Here is an 18,608-nt window from a genome sequence, read left to right on the forward strand (position 1 = left end):
TCATGTGCACAGACACACCATCTCTTTCGCTGTCTATGCTACTATATAGGAGAGTGCACTTGCTGACTCTAGTGGAGTAGCCAAAGGGGTTGTTAGGATAATTCCTTCCATGAATGACCAAAGCCACTGTATGTGTGTAGGACTCTATACAGTATGCAGTTGTCAGGTCCTTTACTATGACAATCAATTTGAGCTTACCCTCAGGCATATAGTGATTCTGTTCCAACAATCAATATGTCTGCAATAGTGCTGTGTTTACTGTGAGGGGGAGTAGAAAAGGGAAGGTTGACATTAATTTATAGATCATAAATGCATAGCCTATGATATATATTGCAGCATCCACTGTGACAGTGAAACTAAATGACATCAATTTAAAAGTTGCGCTCAAGGAATGAGATAAGAATTCAAGTCTGAGCAAGCGAGGCTTTAGGATAAAATGGGACTAGAAGCGAATGCTCTTCTCATGAATTCAGATGATTTATCTAGGCTAAATGGAGGAAACAGGAGATTTCTTTGACTTGTGTTATAAGAACCCTTTTTCTAAAGATCTGTTATGATATTTTTGGTAATATGAAGCCTACAAAGCTCTATGTTGAACATTCTGAAAGATAAGTGGCAGTCAGTTTAAACATTGTCAATGGAATGTAGCTCTGTGATACAATGTTATACAATGTAGGCTATACATTGTGTCACAATGTATCATAAGCATGATACTATGTACAAACATTATAATAAACATATTGTAAAAAGACTGCCTCTGTTTTTTTTAACAATAAAACCCACATGTAGGGTAAAGAAACATATTTCCTCACAAAAAAATTCCTGCGGGTAGGGTATGAATCCGAGAGTGAATAACGTCCGGCTTTATGAATAACAAAAGCACAACTCAAACTTCTGCCTTCCACAACCTCCAACCAATAAGCTCATGGCAATTCTGACCATGACCAATGGCTGCGTCCCTGGACAAATCTGCGCAGATGTTTGAAGGGCGGTCCTGTTGAAAAAGGTATGCTGGAGCCGCAAGACTTGGGAGGGAAAGTAGATACTTTCGTTAAGCGAAGGCATAAAGAAAAGCTGGTCGAATTTCTAATCTATTTTGGAGAAGTATAGTCTATAAAGACAGGTAGGGTAGGCTACTTATAAACACATTTATTTTTGTATCACGCGTAAAGTAATAAGACGTTGGTTATAACCACATTATAAGATATATCTTGGTGAGGTTTGATTTTGGCATCATTCAATTCAACGATTGATAACTTCATGGCTTCGATAGCAACTGATACTGATCGTGGCTGCAAATTGAACGGGCCGTCGACAATTTACGGTAGGATTGGCACAAGAAGACAAGGCAAGACAAGCATAACCGGTAAAATGCAGCCCAACGACACGGAATATTCAACAGATGGGTTACCCAAAGCCTTTTTACACAGTTTGAGGACACTCTTTGACATCCTCGATGATGGGAAGAGAGGGTATGTGCACATATCGGAGATTGAGAGTAGATGGCAAGGGGCAGATACTCATGATTTGCCCGGCGGTGTTCTGGAGTGTCTGAGGAGGGTGGCCCCACCGCATGGTTGCCTGACATTTGAGCGCTTCGTGGCGGGGCTGCGATACTCCATGCCGAACCCGGACAACAACAACCACATAAAGGCTCAGGTTTCCCTGCACCCGAAACATGCACTCCTGCAATCCAAACGGCACCATATGCCAGCGCAAAAACCTGCCCCGCTCTCTACCTGCTCTGTCGGAACTCGGATTGAAAACAAAGTTCGCCCACTGGGTCCAAGCAACGGGACAAATACGCATCACAAACGCGCGTCCTCACTTCAGAGTCGGTCCAGACATAATGAGGGGAACACTGGATACCCACCAGTCACCTCGGTCGTAGGTGGTCCCATGCGTTACACCAATACGGGTTATGAGAGAACAGGCAGAAGTTTGGAACGGGTAACCATTGTGCCCGAAAGCGGTTCATATCGAGCGGATTCGGTTCGGATGGGGAAGCAGGCGCATCCACAGCAGAGTCGGGTGAGGTCCACAGAGTCCCTTGCTCTCGAGTCATCAAGTCTCCAAAAACCAAGTAAGTTTGATTATCAAAGATCAATAAAATCAGGACCAGTCTTCCATCATCTCTATCTATCTATCTATCTCCCCCCATGTGTATGTATTTTGTTTCTCACTATGCTAAGCGATCAGTACTCGTCCTCAGCAATAAGATCAAGTGGGGTATAAACAGGTCAGGGCTATTCTGCTGCCTCAGTCTCATTGACCCAGGTGTGGAGGTAGAGGAGTAGGAAACACACACATTACACACATTTCTATACCAGACTGTTATCACTAAACAACTGCAGCACTAGCACCAGGTTACAACATGTTTAGCATCACATGCTGACTAGACTAGGTTGAAAAGCATTAAACATGCATGGAAATTTAGCTACCTAGCTTGCTGTTGCTAGCTAATTTGTCCTGCGATATAAACATTGGGTTGTTATTTTACCTGAAATGCACAAAGTCCCCTACTCCGACAATTAATCCACAGATAAAAGGGTAAACTGAGTTTGTTTCTAGTAATCTCTCCTCCTTCAGGCTTCTTCTTTTTCTTTGGACTTTATATGGCAGTTGGCAACCAACTTTAAGGTGCATTACCACCACGACTGGACTGGAGTGTGGACCTCAGTTCATGTTTCAATCACCCACGTGGGTATATGCTCATAAAAACCAATGAGGACATACACACACTTTCACACATCGTATATGCTGCTGCTACTCTATTCTTATTTTACTCTTATGAGTATCTATCCTGGTGCCTCTATGTACATATCTACCTCAATGACATCATACCCCTGCACATTGATCTGGTACTGGTACTCCCTGTATATAGCCTCATTATTGTGTATTTTATTCCTATTGTGTTATTATTTGTATTTATTTGTATTTCTTAACTCTGCATAGTTAGGAACGGCCTTGTAAGTAAGCATTTCACGTTAAAGTCTCTACCTGTTGTATTCGGCGCATGTGTCAAATACAATTATATTTGATTTGTTGACAAATGTCCACATTAAAACAGAGCCCACGACCTGGGGCCACAGCTAGGGGTCAATCCTTCCACACACTCTGGGTTTTTAGTAATGGAGGAGCTCAGCTAACATTATTTTGTTATCGTTATTTCAAAGCCCTGGTATGCCTCTCAAATCTCTCTGCTGCAGTGAAAAGTGTGTAATTGAATAATTGACCTCCAGCTCATCCAGAGTGAGTCACAGATCATGTCTCAAATTCTTCTGGATGCTTAGCCAGAGTTTAGACTGGGCTCTGGGCTCTTCCTATTGGGATCATCAGCCCAACTTTTCATGATCCTTTCCTGGTCTCCCTCATTAGACTGACCTGTGTTCACTGAAGTCGGGAAAGCTATGGAGAAAATCCTGCTCTCTCTCTCTCTCCTATGTGCACACAGGCACCTCCCCCCTCTCTCTCTCTCGCTTTCTCTCTCTCCCTCTCTAATGGCCCTGCTGAGTCCAAGCCTGTCTGTATCTATAACGGGGACATGTCCGTGAAGCAGCCTGGAGGCCCTGGCTAGCTACTTATATCAGTGCCACAGACCCACTCTACCCACTACTCTCTGTACAGCCATGGGATTGGAGAGTGTGGTGAATGGCAATGTAATCTCCCCCAGCAAACCCGCTGAATTAGCACAGATTACGTGCAGAGTAATTGAGGCACTGCAGCGGTGAAATCCTGCCCACCCCTGGCCAAGCTACCATTACCCTGCTCTCTCTTCTCTCGCTCTCTCTGCGTTCCAAATGGCATCCTATTCCCTACATAGTGCACTACTTGGCCCTGGTCAAAACTAGTGCACTATATAGGAAATAGAGTGCCATTTGGGATGCAGACTCTTGTGGGATGTCCAAAATCATGGAGAGAGGTCACGTCTGCCCGGCTGTGGAACTCATTGAAGAGGCTGATGTGGTATTGGAGCAGGGTAATGTGAAGAGGCAGATGTGGTATCGGAGCAGGGTAATGTGAAGAGGCAGATGTGGTATTGGAGCAGGGTAATGTGAAGAGGCAGATGTGGTATTGGAGCAGGGTAATGTGAAGAGGCTGATGTGGTATTGGAGCAGGGTAATGTGAAGAGGCTGATGTGGTATTGGAGCAGGGTAATGTGAAGAGGCAGGTGTGGTATTGGAGCAGGGTAATGTGAAGAGGCTGATGTGGTATTGGAGCAGGGTAATGTGAAGAGGCAGATGTGGTATTGGAGCAGGGTAATGTGAAGAGGCAGATGTGGTATTGGAGCAGGGTAATGTGAAGAGGCTGATGTGGTATTGGAGCAGGGTAATGTGAAGAGGCTGATGTGGTATTGGAGCAGGGTAATGTGAAGAGGCTGATGTGGTATTGGAGCAGGGTAATGTGAAGAGGCAGATGTGGTATTGGAGCAGGGTAATGTGAAGAGGCTGATGTGGTATTGGAGCAGGGTAATGTGAAGAGGCTGAAGTGGTATTGGAGCAGGGTAATGTGAAGAGGCAGATGTGGTATTGGAGCAGGGTAATGTGAAGAGGCAGATGTGGTATTGGAGCAGGGTAATGTGAAGAGGCTGATGTGGTATTGGAGCAGGGTAATGTGAAGAGGCAGATGTGGTATTGGAGCAGGGTAATGTGAAGAGGCTGATGTGGTATTGGAGCAGGGTAATGTGAAGAGGCAGATGTGGTATTGGAGCAGGGTAATGTGAAGAGGCAGATGTGGTATTGGAGCAGGGTAATGTGAAGAGGCTGATGTGGTATTGGAGCAGGGTAATGTGAAGAGGCAGATGTGGTATTGGAGCAGGGTAATGTGAAGAGGCTGATGTGGTATTGGAGCAGGGTAATGTGAAGAGGCTGATGTGGTATTGGAGCAGGGTAATGTGAAGAGGCAGATGTGGTATTGGAGCAGGGTAATGTGAAGAGGCTGATGTGGTATTGGAGCAGGGTAATGTGAAGAGGCAGATGTGGTATTGGAGCAGGGTAATGTGAAGAGGCAGATGTGGTATTGGAGCGGGATAATGTGAAGAGGCTGATGTGGTATTGGAGCAGGGTAATGTGAAGAGGCAGATGTGGTATTGGAGCAGGGTAATGTGAAGAGGCTGATGTGGTATTGGAGCAGGGTAATGTGAAGAGGCAGATGTGGTATTGGAGCAGGGTAACGTGAAGAGGCTGATGTGGTATTGGAGCAGGGTAATGTGAAGAGGCTGATGTGGTATTGGAGCAGGGTAATGGGCCAGTGGCTGGAGCTGGACTGTGGACTATGTTTAACAGAGCTACTGACCCCAATGCTTTAGTGCCCTGCCAAAGTTAAGCTGAAAGAAAGGCATAATAACAAGTATCACTTTACTGGAACACTATGAAATATTTCCCACACTCTTAAAGGCAGCTTCTGGACAACGTCACTGTGTGGGCGACATGACGTCCATGCTATACAATGCTCTAAACACTGAAAAAATATGAGGAAAGATTGAGCATTTTTCATGGCTGCAGTGCCTGCTGTTCTATCTCTGTGTATCTGAGCAGTGAACTGTAGGCAGCCACGCAGGCAGGGGAGGCTGTGTGGAAGTGGTTGGACAGAGAGAGCGAGAGAGAGCTTGTCAGAGCTGGCCTTTCCGACCCGTCTGACTGCAAATTACCCATGAGGCGTGAGGAACAACTCACCTCTGGAAAAACTGTCTCTGGAGCCAGAGACCGTTTGGAGAAGCACAGAGGAGGTGGTGTATGTCTCTTTGTTAACAACAGCTTGTCCACAATCTGTAATATTAAGGACGTCTCGAGGTTCGGCTCGCCTGAGTTAGAATACCTCATGATAAGCTGTAGACCACATTATTTACCAACAGAGTTTTCATCTTTATTTTACGTAGTTGTCTATTTACCACCTCAAACCGGTGCTGGCACAAAGACCGCACTCAACGAGCTGTATAGTGCCAAAAGCAAACAAGAAAATGCTCAACCAGGGGCGGCGCTCCTAGTGGCCGGTGACATTAATTCAAGAAAACTGAAATCACATTTACTCCACACACAGAGACGCATACAAAGCTCTCCCTCACCCTCCATTTGGCTAATCTGACCATAACTCTATCCTTCTGATTCCTGCTTAAAAGCAAAAGCTCCAACAGGAAGTACCAGTGACATGCTCAATACGGAAGTGCTCTGATGCAGCAGATGCTAAGTTATAGGACTGTTTTGCTAGCACAGACTGGAATATGTTCTGGCATTCATCCGATGGCATTGAGGAGTTTACCACATCAGTCACCTGCTTCATTAATAAATGCATCGATGACTTTGTCCCCTCAGTGACTGTACATACATATCCCAACCAGAAGCCATAGATTACAGCCAACATCCGCACTGAGCTAAAGGCTAGATCTGCCGGTTTCAATGAGCTAATCCCGCTACGCCCTCCAACGAACCGTTAAACAGGCAAAGTGTCAATACAGGACCAAGATCAAATCCTGCTACACCAGCTCTGACGCTCGTCGGATGTGGCAGGGCTTGCACACTATCATGGATTACAAAAGGAAACCCAGCCGTAAGCTGTCCAGTGCCTACCAGCTAAATACTTTCTATGCACGTTTCGAGGCTAGCAACGCTGAACTATGCATGAGAGCACCAGCTGTTTCCGGATGACTGTGTGATCACGCTCTCTGTAGCCGGTGTGTGTAAGACCTTTAAACAGGTTAACATTCTCAAGGCCGAAGGGCCAGACGGATTACCAGGACACGTAGTGAGACCAGCTGGTAAGTGTCTTCACTGACATTTTCAACCTCTCCCTGACCAAGTCTGTAATACCTACATGTTTCAAGCACACCACCAGTCCTTGTGCACAAGAATACCAAGGTAACCTGTCTGAATGACTATCGCCCCGTAGCACTCACATCTGTAGTTATGACATTTTTTGAAAGGCTGGTCATGGCTCACATCAGCACCATCATCCCAGACACCCTGGACCCACTCCAATTAGCATACCGCTTCAAAAGATCCACAGATGCCGCAATCTCTATTGCACTCCACACTGCCCTTTCCCACCTGAACAAAAGGAACAACTATGTGAGAATGCAGTTCATTGAATACAGCTCCGTGTTCAACACCATTGTGCCCTTCAAGCTCATCGCTAAACTAAGGATCCTGGGATTAAACACATCCCTCTACAACTGGATCCTTCCTGAGGCCACCCCCAGGTGGTTAGGGTAGGCAACAACAACTCTGCCACGCTGACCTTCAACACGGGGGCCCCTCAGGGGTGTGTGCTTAGTCCCCTCCTGTACTCCCTGTTCAACCACGACTACATGACTGCCCACGACTCCAACACCATCATTAAGTTTGCAGACGACACAGCCTGATCACTGACGGCGATGAGACAGCCTACAGGGAGGAGGTCAGAGACCTGGCAGTGTGGTGGCAGGACAATAACCTCTCCCTCAACATCAGCAAGACAAAGGAGCTGATCGTGGACTACAGGAAACGGAGGACCGAGCATGCCCCCATCCACATCAAAGAGTCTGTTGTGGAACAAGTTGAGAGCTTCAAGTTCCTTGGTGCCCACATCACTAAGGAATTATCATGGTCCACACACATCAACCTAGTCATGAAGAGGGCACTGCAATGCCTCGTCACCCTCATGAGGCTGAAAAGATTCTGCATGTGCCCTCAGATCCTCAAAACATTATACAGCTGCAGCATTGAGAGCATCTTGAATGGCTGCATTTTATTTTTATTTTATTTCACCTTTATTTAACCAGCTAGGCTAGTTGAGAACAAGTTCTCATTTGCAACTGCGACCTGGCCAAGATAAAGCATAGCAATTTGACACATACAACAACACAGAGTTACACATGGAATAAACAAAACATACCATCAATAATACAGTAGAAAAATAAGTCTATATACAATGTGAGCAAATGAGGTGAGATAAGGGAGGTAAAGGCAAAAAAGGCCATGGTGGCGAGGTAAATACAATATAGCTGTCACGCCCTGACTTTAGTTATATTTGTTTTCTTTATTTTTTGGTTAGGTCAGGGTGTGAAAAGGGTGGTTTGTTTAGTTTTTGTATTTGTCTAGGGGTTTTTGTCTTGTCTAGGGGTGTTGTCTATCTATGGGGATTTGGTATGGTCTAGGGGATTGTAAGTTTATGGTGGCTTGAATTGGTTCCCAATCAGAGACAGCTGTTTCTCATTGTCTCTGATTGGGGAGCCTATTTAGGTTGCCATTTTCCATGTTGGTTTTGTGGGTAGTTGTTTTCTGTCTCTGTACCAGACAGGACTGTTTCGTTTGTTCCGCTTTGTTATTTTTTGTTCTGGTGTTCAGTGTTATTAAAAATCATGAACACGTACCACGCTGCACCTTGGTCCTCTCCTTCTTCCTCAGACGAACATCGTTACAGAACTACCCACCACCAAAGGACCAAGCAGCGTGGTAAGGAGGAGCAGCGTGGCCAGGAGTATGAGACAACCTGGGAGGAGGTAGAGAGATGGGCGGTCGACCCAGGGAGAGTGCCAGAGCCCGCCTGGGAGTCTATGGAGCAGTGCGAAGAGGGATACCGGAGGATGGAGTCAGCGAGACGAACACGGCTGGCAAGGAAGCCCGAGAGGCAGCCCCAACATTTTTTTGGGGGGGGAACATGGGGAGTGTGGCAGAGTCAGGTTGGAGACCTGAGCCAACTCCCCGTGCTTACCGTGGCAGGCGTCGTACTGGTCAGACACCGTGTTATGCGGTGGAGCGCACGGTGTCTCCAGTACGCGTTCTTAGCCCGGTGCGCTATATCCCAGCTCCTCGCATCGGCCGGGCTAGAGTGGGCATCAAGCCAGGACGGACTGTGCCAGCCCTGCTCTCCAGACCTCCAGTGCGTCTCCTCGGCCCGGGTTATCCTGCGCCAGTCCTACGCACGGTGTCCCCGGTTTGCCAGCACAACCCAGTGCGGCCTGTTCCAGCTCCCCGCACTTGCCGGGCTACAGGGGGTATCCAGCCAGGACGAGTTGTACTAGCTCTGCGCTCGAGACCGCCAGTGCGCCTCCACGGCCCAGTGTATCTGGTGCCTCGGCTAAGGAAGAGGCCTCCTGCATGTCTCCCCAGCCTGTGCTAAGCCCTAACCCTCCTGCATGTCTCCCCAGCCTGGTGAGTCCTGTGCCTGCTCCCAGAGCCAGGCCTCCTGTGTGTCTCTCCACTCCAGTGATGATCCATGGCACGAAGCCTCCAGTGATGATCCATGGCAAGAAGCCTCCAGTGGTGATCCATGGCACGAAGCCTCCAGTGGTGATCCATGGCACGAAGCCTCCAGTGATGATCCATGGCAAGAAGCCTCCAGTGGTGATCCATGGCACGAAGCCTCCAGTGATGATCCTTGGCACGAAGCCTCCAGTGATGATCCATGGCACGAAGCCTCCAGTGATGATCCATGGCACGAAGCCTCCAGTGATGATCCATGGCAAGAAGCCTCCAGTGATGATCCATGGCACGAAGCCTCCAGTGATGATCCATGGCACGAAGCCTCCAGTGATGATCCATGGCACGAAGCCTCCAGTGATGATCCATGGCAAGAAGCCTCCAGTGATGATCCATGGCACGAAGCCTCCAGTGATGATCCATGGCACGAAGCCTCCAGTGATGATCCATGGCACGAAGCCTCCAGTGGTGATCCATGGCACGAAGCCTCCAGTGGTGATCCATGGCACGAAGCCTCCAGTGGTGATCCATGGCAAGATGCCTCCAGTGATGATCCATGGCAAGAAGCCTCCAGGGGTGAGACATGGCACGAAGCCTCCAGAGACGGCGTCCGGCACGGAGCCTCCAGAGACGGCGTCCGGCACGGAGACTCCAGAGACGGTCTCCGGCCCGGAGCCGCCAGAGTCTCCCTCCTGTCCGGAGCCGCCAGAGTCTCCCTCCTGTCCGGAGCCGCCAGAGTCTCCCTCCTGTCCGGAGCCGCCAGAGTCTCCCTCCTGTCCGGAGCCGCCAGAGCCGCCCTCCTGTTTGGGGCCCTCTGCAAGGGTCCCCAGTCCGGGGTCGGCGGCAAGGGTCCCCGCTCCAGAGGCGCCACCTAAGTGGGCTAAGACTAAGGTGGAGCGGGGTCCACGTACTGTGCCAGAGCCGCCACCGCGGATAGATGCCCACCCAGACCCTCCCCTATATCTTTAGGTTTTGCGGCCGGAGTCCGCACCTTTGAGGGGGGGTACTGTCACGCCCTGACTTTAGTTATATTTGTTTTCTTTATTTTTTGGTTAGGTCAGGGTGTGACAAGGGTGGTTTGTTTAGTTTTTGTATTTGTCTAGGGGTTTTTGTCTTGTCTAGGGGTGTTGTCTATCTATGGTGATTTGGTATGGTCTAGGGGATTGTAGGTTTATGGTGGCTTGAATTGGTTCCCAATCAGAGACAGCTGTTTCTCGTTGTCTCTGATTGGGGAGCCTATTTAGGTTGTCATTTTCCATGTTGGTTTTGTGGGTAGTTGTTTTCTGTCTCTGTGTCTGTACCAGACAGGACTGTTTTGTTTGTTACGCTTTGTTATTTTTTGTTCTAGTGTTCAGTGTTATTAAAAATCATGAACGTGTACCACGCTGCACCTTGGTCCTCTCCTTCTTCCTCAGACGAACATCGTTACAATAGCAAGTAAAACACTGGAATGGTAGATTTGCAGTGGAAGAATGTGCAAAGTAGAAATAATGGGGTGCAAAGGAGCTAAATAAATAAATACAGTAGGGGAAGAGGTAGTTGTTTGGGTTAAATTATAGATGGGCTATGTTCAGGTGCAGTAATCTGTGAGCTGCTCTGACAGCTGGTGCTTAAAGCTAGTGAGGGAGATAAGTGTTTCCAGCTTCAGAGATTTTTGCAGTTCGTTCCAGTCATTGGCAGCAGAGAACTGGAGGGAAAAATGACCAAAGGAGGAATTGGCTTTGGGGGTGACCAGTGAGATATACCTGCTGGAGCGCGTGCTACGAGTGGGTGCTGCTATGGTGACCAGTGAGCTGAGATAAGGCGGGGCTTTACCGAGCAGAGACTTGTAGATAACCTGTAGCCAGTGGGTTTGGCGACGAGTATGAAGCGAGGGCCAAGCAACGAGAGCGTACAGGTCGCAATGGTGGGTAGTGTATGGGGCTTTGGTGACAAAACGGATGGCACTGTGATAGACTGCATCCAGTTTGTTGAGTAGAGTGTTGGAGGCTATTTTATAGATGACATCACCGAAGTCGAGGATTGGTAGGCTGGTCAGTTTTACGAGGGTATGTTTCGCAGCATGAGTGAAGGATGCTTTGTTGCGATATAGGAAGCCGATTCTAGATTTAATTTTGGATTGGAGATGCTTAATGTGAGTCTGGAAGGAGAGTTTACAGTCTAAGCAGACACCTAGGTATTTGTAGTTGTCCACGTATTCTAAGTCAGAGCTGTCCAGAGTAGTGACGCTGGACGGGCGAGCAGGTTGAATAGCATGCATTTAATTTTACTAGCGATTAAGAGCAGTTGGAGGCCACGGAAGTAGAGTTGTATGGCATTGAAGCTCGTCTGGAGGTTAGTTAACACAGTGTCCAAAGAGGGGCCAGAAGTATACAGAATGGTGTCGTCTGCGTAGAGGTGTATCAGAGAATCACCAGCAGCAAGAGCAGCATCATTGATGTATAAAGAGAAGAGAGTCGGCCCGAGGATTGAACCCTGTGGCACCCCCATAGAGACTGCCAGAGGCCCTGACAACAGGCCCTCCGTTTTTACACACTGAACTCTATCAGAGAAGTAGTTGGTAAACCAGGCGAGGCAATCATTTGAGAAACAAAGGCTGTCGAGTCTGCCAATAAGAATGTGGTGATTGACAGAGTCGAAAGCCTTGGCCAGGTCGATGAAGACGGCTGCGCAGTAATGTCTCTTATTGATGGCGGTTATGATGTTGTTTAGGACCTTGAGCGTGTCTGAGGTGCACCCATGACCAGCTCTGAAACCAGATTGCATAGCGGAGAAGGTACGGTGGGATTCGAAATGGTCGGTAATCTGTTTGTTAACTTGGCTTTCGAAGACCTTAGAAAGACAGGGTAGGATAGATATAGGTCTATAGCAGTTTGGGTTTAGAGTGTCACCCCCTTTGAAGAGGGGGATGACCGCGGTAGCTTTCCAATCTTTGGGAATCTCAGACGATACGAAAGAGAGGTTGAGCAATTTCGGGGTTGCAACAATTTCGGCAGATCATTTTAGAAAGAGAGGGTCCAGATTGTCTAGCCCGGCTGATTTGTAGGGGTCCAGATTTTGCAGCTCTTTCAGAACATCAGCTATCTGGATTTGGGTGAAAGAGAAATGGTGGGGGCTTTGGCGGGTTGCTGTGGAGGGTGCCGGGCAGTTGACCGGGGTAGGGGTAGCCAGGTGGAAAGCATGGCCAGCCGTAGAGAAATGCTTATTGAAATTCTCAATTATAGTGGATTTATCGGTGGTGACAGTGTTTCCTAGCCTCAGAGCAGTGGGCAGCTGGGAGGAGGTGCTCTTATTCTCCATGGACTTTACAGTGTCCCAGAACTTTTTTGAGTTAGTATACAGGATGCAAATTGCTGTGTGAAAAAGCTAGCTGCATCAACGCTTAGTATGGCAACTGTTTGGCTTCAGACGCAAGGCGCTACAGAGGGTAGTGCGTACCGCCCAGTACATAACTGGGGCCGAGCTCCCTGCCATCCAGGACCTCTATACCAGGTGGTGTCAGAGGAAGACCCTAAAAATTGTTAAAGACTCCAGCCACACAGGTCATAGACTGTTCTCTCTGCTACCACACGGCAAGTGGTACCGATGCACCAAGCCTGGAACCAACAGGACCCTGAACAGCTTCTACCCCAGGCTATAAGACTGCTAAATAGTTAGTTAAATAGTTAACCAATACCTACCCGGACTATCTGTATTGACCCTTTTTGCACTAACTCTTTTGACTCATCACATACGCTGCTGCTACTATTTATTTTCTATCCTGTTGCCTAGTCACTTTATCCCTATCTATATGTACATATCTACCTCAATTATCTCGTACCCCTGCACATCAACTCTGTACTGGTACCCCATGTATGTAGGCAAGTTATCATTACTCATTGTGTATTTATTCCTTGCGTTATTATTTTTATATTTATTCCTTGTGTTATTATTTTAAATGTTTTCAACAACAAAAAAGTAGAAATGGCCATTAGGCTCTGTCTTTTAATTAGCAATGCTGTTTCAAGGCATGCAAATGAGGCTTACCTACACTGGTAAACAGTATCCTCTTTGGGTGCCACAGTCCAACTTGAAAATGATCTAGAGCCACTAAACTAGGTGCTCTACATATTTCCCTCCCCCTCTCTGAACCCACATACCCCTGCCCTCAAGAAACTATCTCCAGTTTCCGATTAACAGGATTTCTGGGAGTCCAGATACAACATGGAAACGTGTCATGTTTTCTCTGCTCTGTTATCAACTATCACCTGAACTGTTTTTATATACATAAGTTCTTACAATTTATTCTCATCTTCCCTCAGAATTGTAATTTATCCCCATTTAATACAACCCAACCAGATAGGGTTGATAAGGTTAGCAGGGAGGGATGGTAGCGCCCTCGTGTGGCCACCAAATGCACTGCAGGGTTTACAGATTTCACTATTCTGAGTAGTGGCCTCTCCCTTTTCTCTCTCTCTCTCTCTGTCTCTTTCTCTCTCGTGTTCTCCCTCGTTCACGCACGCACTCACTCATATACACACACACAGTCATAGACTGTTCTCTCTGCTACCGCATGGCAAGCAGTACCGATGCACCAAGTCTGGAACCAACAGGACCCTGAACAATGTTTACCCCCAAGCCATGGGACTGCTAAATAGTTAACCAAATAGCTACCCAGACTGCATTGACCCTTTTTGCACCAACTCATTTGATTCATCACTTACTGTATGCTGCTGCTGCTACTCTGTTTATTATCTATCCTGTTGCCTAGTCACTTTACTCCTACCTATATGTACATAGTACCTCAATTACCTGCTAGTCCTGTACATCGACTTGGTACCCCATCTATATAGTCATGTTATCGTTGCTCATTTTGTGTTTGTTCCTCGTTATTTTTAAAATAATTTTCAAAATGTTCTCTGCATTGTTGGGAAGAGCCCGTAAGTAAGCATTTCACTGTTAGTCTACACTTGTTGTGTATGTGAAAGCATGTGACAAATACAATTTGATTTGATTTGGAGTGTGGTTTTGGTGACAATGTGTTAGTCTGATCTCTTTTGATTGTTGGCTGGGGGACAGTTCAGTTCTACCATAGATGGAAACCGTGATGCACTGAACACAACAGAGTGAGTCAGAACTTCTCTCTGATGTTCATGTCCATCTAGCTCTATGTATTTGATACTAACATTATAGAAGTGCAAACAAGTTTGTTCTTCCTTACAGCAAATGGGTATGTTTACATTTTATGTATTAATTATCCAGTTACCCAAAGCATAGTTGTACTAACCAGACAGTTGATACCTGTGTTCTAGACAAGACCTGGAAGTCAGTTGGTGAAATCAGCAAAAAATCTTTCTGACCACCCATTCCTGCCCAATTTCTGGTCCAGGTATTGTGGAGGCTGGGTTACCGAGGTCCCAGAGTGAGTCAGCCACGGGATTAACTGTCTCCAGACGCCATGGGCGGAGCCGAGATGAGCAGAGACGCCATACCATCACCAACGGGGTGGATTATGGAATGGTACTTACGCCCGCTAACACACACACACACACACACACACACACACACACACACACACACACACACACACACACACACACACACACACACACACACACACACACACACACTGTTGCATTATGCACAGTGTTTAGAGAGGCAGTCAAACAACCATGTTCTGCCAGTGAAAACAGGTATTTTGTGATCCACAGACAATGTGAAAGTGGTCTCATATGGGTATTCAGTGATAGGCTTCGTGTTAGGGGTCAGTTCAACTTTTTATCTAGAGTAGGGTTGAGGTGGAGAACAGTTTCATGGATAAACAGGCCTATCTGCTCTGTGCAGACTGCAACTGCTGTAGGTCACTTTGTTTCTGTTGGCCAACACCCACCATTAACTCCCCCATTCAACCCCTCTCCCTACACCCCTCCCACCTTTCACTCAGTCCAACCCCTCTCCCCCTGTGGCCCTCCCAATCTCCTACCCCTTTCCATGCCTCCTCTCGCCCTCTTTTTCTCTCTTTCTATCCCCCTGCCTCTAATTTCTCTCTGAGCCCTACTTTATCCCCCTCTCTCTGTCTTCTCCTCTCCTTCCACTCGTTCTCTGTGTGAAGTCGTAGAGGGTGCTGCTCCCCCCTCCCCCCTCTGGCCGCCTGTCCTCATTGTAATGAGCCGGGTCGGGCCCAGGGGCCTGGAAGCAGGGGATTCGCTTGGCCCACCCGGCCCAGCCTGGACAGCTGTCTGGGCAGCCTACACCACTGTTTTCATCCCTCTCAGCAGCAGTCTGTACAGCAGCAAGGCACTGCACTTTTTCCTCGGGGTGAGTGAGAACAACTAGAGGAGAGAGGTCAGAAAAGAGAAGTAAAAACAGAGTCTTGTTTGGTCATTGAGCTGTTTCCATGTATGTGTATGTCTATTACACGCTTGCAGGTGTGTGTTGAGCTGTGTCAAAATGTAACTATGGAGTTATGAGCAGAGTCAGGGAGAGATAACCGTTTGTCAACTAGCTGAATATTTGACAGTTCTGTGTCTGCGGTTGATGTGTTGTTGAAACTAGTGGAAAGTGCCAGTTTCAGTTGGTGTCTTGTATAACCAGTAAACTCCTAGTTGTAATGTTTGTTCCTCTAGCCCTAGCAGGTGTATGGTAGTTTGTACTGTTTGGAGCTGTTGTGTAGATTATCCTGATGCCCATGATATTGTACTTTGTGATTTTAGATACGACAACATCAGCTGTGTCATGCCGTTGTAGTATGCTTTGTCATTTTAACATTTACATTCAAATCATTTAGCAGACGCTCTTATCCAGAGCGACTTACATGAGCAATTAAGGTTAGGTGCCTTGCTCAAGGGCACATCGTCGGCTCGGGGATTCAAACGACAGACCTCTCGGTTACGCTATTAACCGCTAGGCCACCTGCAGCCCTGGTGATGTTAGCTTTGTCAGCCAGCTCCCCCCTCCCGTACCCCCTCTCCCCTCTGCAACTTTTCCTCCCCCTGTTCTGTGTTCTCTCCCCCCTCCCCTCTTTACAGAGCATATTTTCCCTGCCTGTGGCCCACCACACAAACACAGCCTGACACTCTGGGTCACGCTTCATTCCAGGCACAACCCCACCCCCCACTCCCCAACCTGTCTTTCATCCCTCGCTCTCCTCCCCTCTGTTTGCAGCTCCCATTCAACCCAGCATGGCCAGAGCTGAAAGGGGAAATGTGTTTAGTATGCAGTGATGCCACAAGAGGTTTACCCTGGCTAATTACAGTCCAGATCAGATAACAACAACAGTATCAGTAGACTTTGACAATACTGGTTGGTTTGGCCACTGCATTATGTCATTGGGAACTAGGCCTTTGTACAGACATGGTTTTCCCGACGGTGATAGTGTATAGAGAGGGTGGCTGAATGCCAGGAATGGGGCCTGTGCTGTGGAACTGGAGGATAGGATGGTCAGCAGAACTCAATGCTGTCTACCTGTCACTGGGACAGGACGACCTGTTGTAGTGGCTACTGTTTTCCCATTCTTAGGTCTCTGCATGGTTGCCATGGCGCCGGGCTGATCGCTGCTCTTAACATTGTCTCCTGTTGAGGTCAGGGTACCACTCCGGCATAATTGGCCCGGTGCCATTGTCTCAGAACAAAAGCGGCAGACAAATGTGCAAATAAAAGGGTGCAGATTTTCCAAGTAACCCAAAACAACATAACCATCATAAATATTGACAAGCTTTTTTGGTGCTCAGGATGAGTATAAGCTTGAGGAGCCAGGTTCGCCAAATGACTTCAGGTAAGTGACCCATATTGACGATGACTGTAAGAGAGAAGTTGACTCCCTTTCCCCCCTCCCTCCAGCTGAAGCAGATGAAGGAGTTGGAGCAGGAGAAGGACTCTCTGCTGGCCGGTCTGGACGTGGTGGAGCGGGCTAGAGAGTGGTACCAGACTCAGATCCACAACGTCACCGAGAGACAGAGACACGTGGGCCAAAGCAACCACTGCACGGTAATGACTGTTCATTAGGCAACAAACAGACGGAAACAAACTGAAACAGGGAGGGACTACTATTGAGGTTCAATAAGAAACGCTCCTTTTCGTTTTCCGTTGCATGCCCTAATGAACATGACCCAAGGCATGTATACAATTTAGTAGGAATGGATGATACAGTGTATGAATTATCTGAAACTGTCCAGTTCTTACTCTCTTTCTCTCTCCCACCAGGATTTCTTCACAGAATCCCAGAATCAAAGTCACATGAATGTTCTGCTTCCCAAGCTGCAGGAAGTCAACCGTTGCCTTAATGACCTAATTTCCTGCTCTGGAGCGGTGAGTCTTGAAATAAGACACCTTACCTGACTGTGTCTGAGTGTCCTCACTGCTCTAAAAAATGGGGGATGGTTGTCTCATATGAGTGTGTAATTTCTAAGGTCAAATTGAATTCCACGGTAATTGTGAAGGGACTTATTTTCCTCTTACTGGAGTCCTCTCAGTGGCAATAAGATGTTGAGAGGTTGTTCTATGTTTTAGAAAGAGAGTATAGTCAAGCCTAAACACTAGAGTCGTTACTGAAACATGGTAATTCATGGGGAATAATCTTTCTTTCTCTCCCTCTTAGCAGTCTTTCCCATCCTCCAGCTCCCAGCCCACAGTGATCTCCTCCAGCTTCCAGCCTCCTGCCCCCCCACAAGCCATTCAGAGACTAAAGGACCAGAACCGCCTTCTCACTCAGGTGAACTGAACATATCATGTCAATGTACTGTAAATGTACAGATTTCCTGTACACCTCACCACTGTCCCTTTATGATGGTCTGACCTCTACCTATCTCTTCTCCCTGCTGCATTGAAGCTGTATGTAAACTCCTTTAATGCACAATAAAGGCATGTTTAAACTCAAAACTACCTTCTCCCCTGTCCATGTCGCTCGTCCTCCATCCCGGTGCAGGAGGTGACAGATAAGGGTAAGCGCATCACTCAGCTGGAGCAGGAGAAGTCTGCTCTGATCAAACAGCTGTTTGAGGCTCGCGCCCGGAGCACGCACGACAGCAGCACCATGGACTCCACCTTCATCTGAATACAGACACCATAATAGAACCACACTGCTCTATCTGACCCCCCCCCCCCCCCCCCCCCCCAGTCACAACAAGACAACTGTATCAGCTGTACCACTCCTACTGGATTCCACACTCAACTCACCACTTCTGTCATGATGAAAGCACCTTGAACTTTTTTACCCCGCATTGTACCACTCCCTTTGGATCTCCCCAACTGACCACTCCACTTAAAATGGCCTGCACACTAATCTGGGCCGGCCACTCCTTGAGGGGAGGGACCCCGGAGTCAACCCTCCTATGATACAGTCAGCCTCACCCACTGGGCAAAAATCCAGGAACACCACAGTCTTACCACTCCTAACTGGGGCCTTCCCAGGATTCCACTCCCGCTTGATCACTCCAAGGATCTACTGCGATGCAC

At 47.7% G+C, this 18,608-nt stretch overlaps 1 protein-coding gene across 1 annotated transcript; it reads left to right on the top strand.

The window, feature by feature from the left end:
- The first annotated feature begins 1,270 nt into the window (after positions 1-1,270).
- sapcd2 (suppressor APC domain containing 2) lies at positions 1,271-18,207 on the top strand. Its single transcript, XM_038964658.1, has 6 exons — positions 1,271-2,083; positions 14,545-14,675; positions 16,995-17,141; positions 17,358-17,462; positions 17,752-17,865; positions 18,079-18,207. The coding sequence occupies exons 1-6, from the start codon at positions 1,372-1,374 to the stop codon at positions 18,205-18,207; spliced, it is 1,338 nt and encodes a 445-aa protein (XP_038820586.1). The 5' UTR covers positions 1,271-1,371.
- Positions 18,208-18,608: the final 401 nt, after the last annotated feature.

The sequence above is a fragment of the Salvelinus namaycush genome, chromosome 26 (genome assembly GCF_016432855.1).
Source record: "Salvelinus namaycush isolate Seneca chromosome 26, SaNama_1.0, whole genome shotgun sequence".
Lineage (NCBI taxonomy): Eukaryota > Metazoa > Chordata > Actinopteri > Salmoniformes > Salmonidae > Salvelinus > Salvelinus namaycush.

Bases quoted from the DNA above. Each gene is read 5' to 3' on its own strand.
- sapcd2 (XM_038964658.1), top strand. From the start codon at position 1,372: ATGCAGCCCAACGACACGGAATATTCAACAGATGGGTTACCCAAAGCC. The intron at 17,142-17,357 runs GTAATGACTGTT...CTCTCCCACCAG, and splicing joins GCCAAAGCAACCACTGCACG to GATTTCTTCACAGAATCCCA. The intron at 17,463-17,751 runs GTGAGTCTTGAA...TCTCCCTCTTAG, and splicing joins TAATTTCCTGCTCTGGAGCG to CAGTCTTTCCCATCCTCCAG.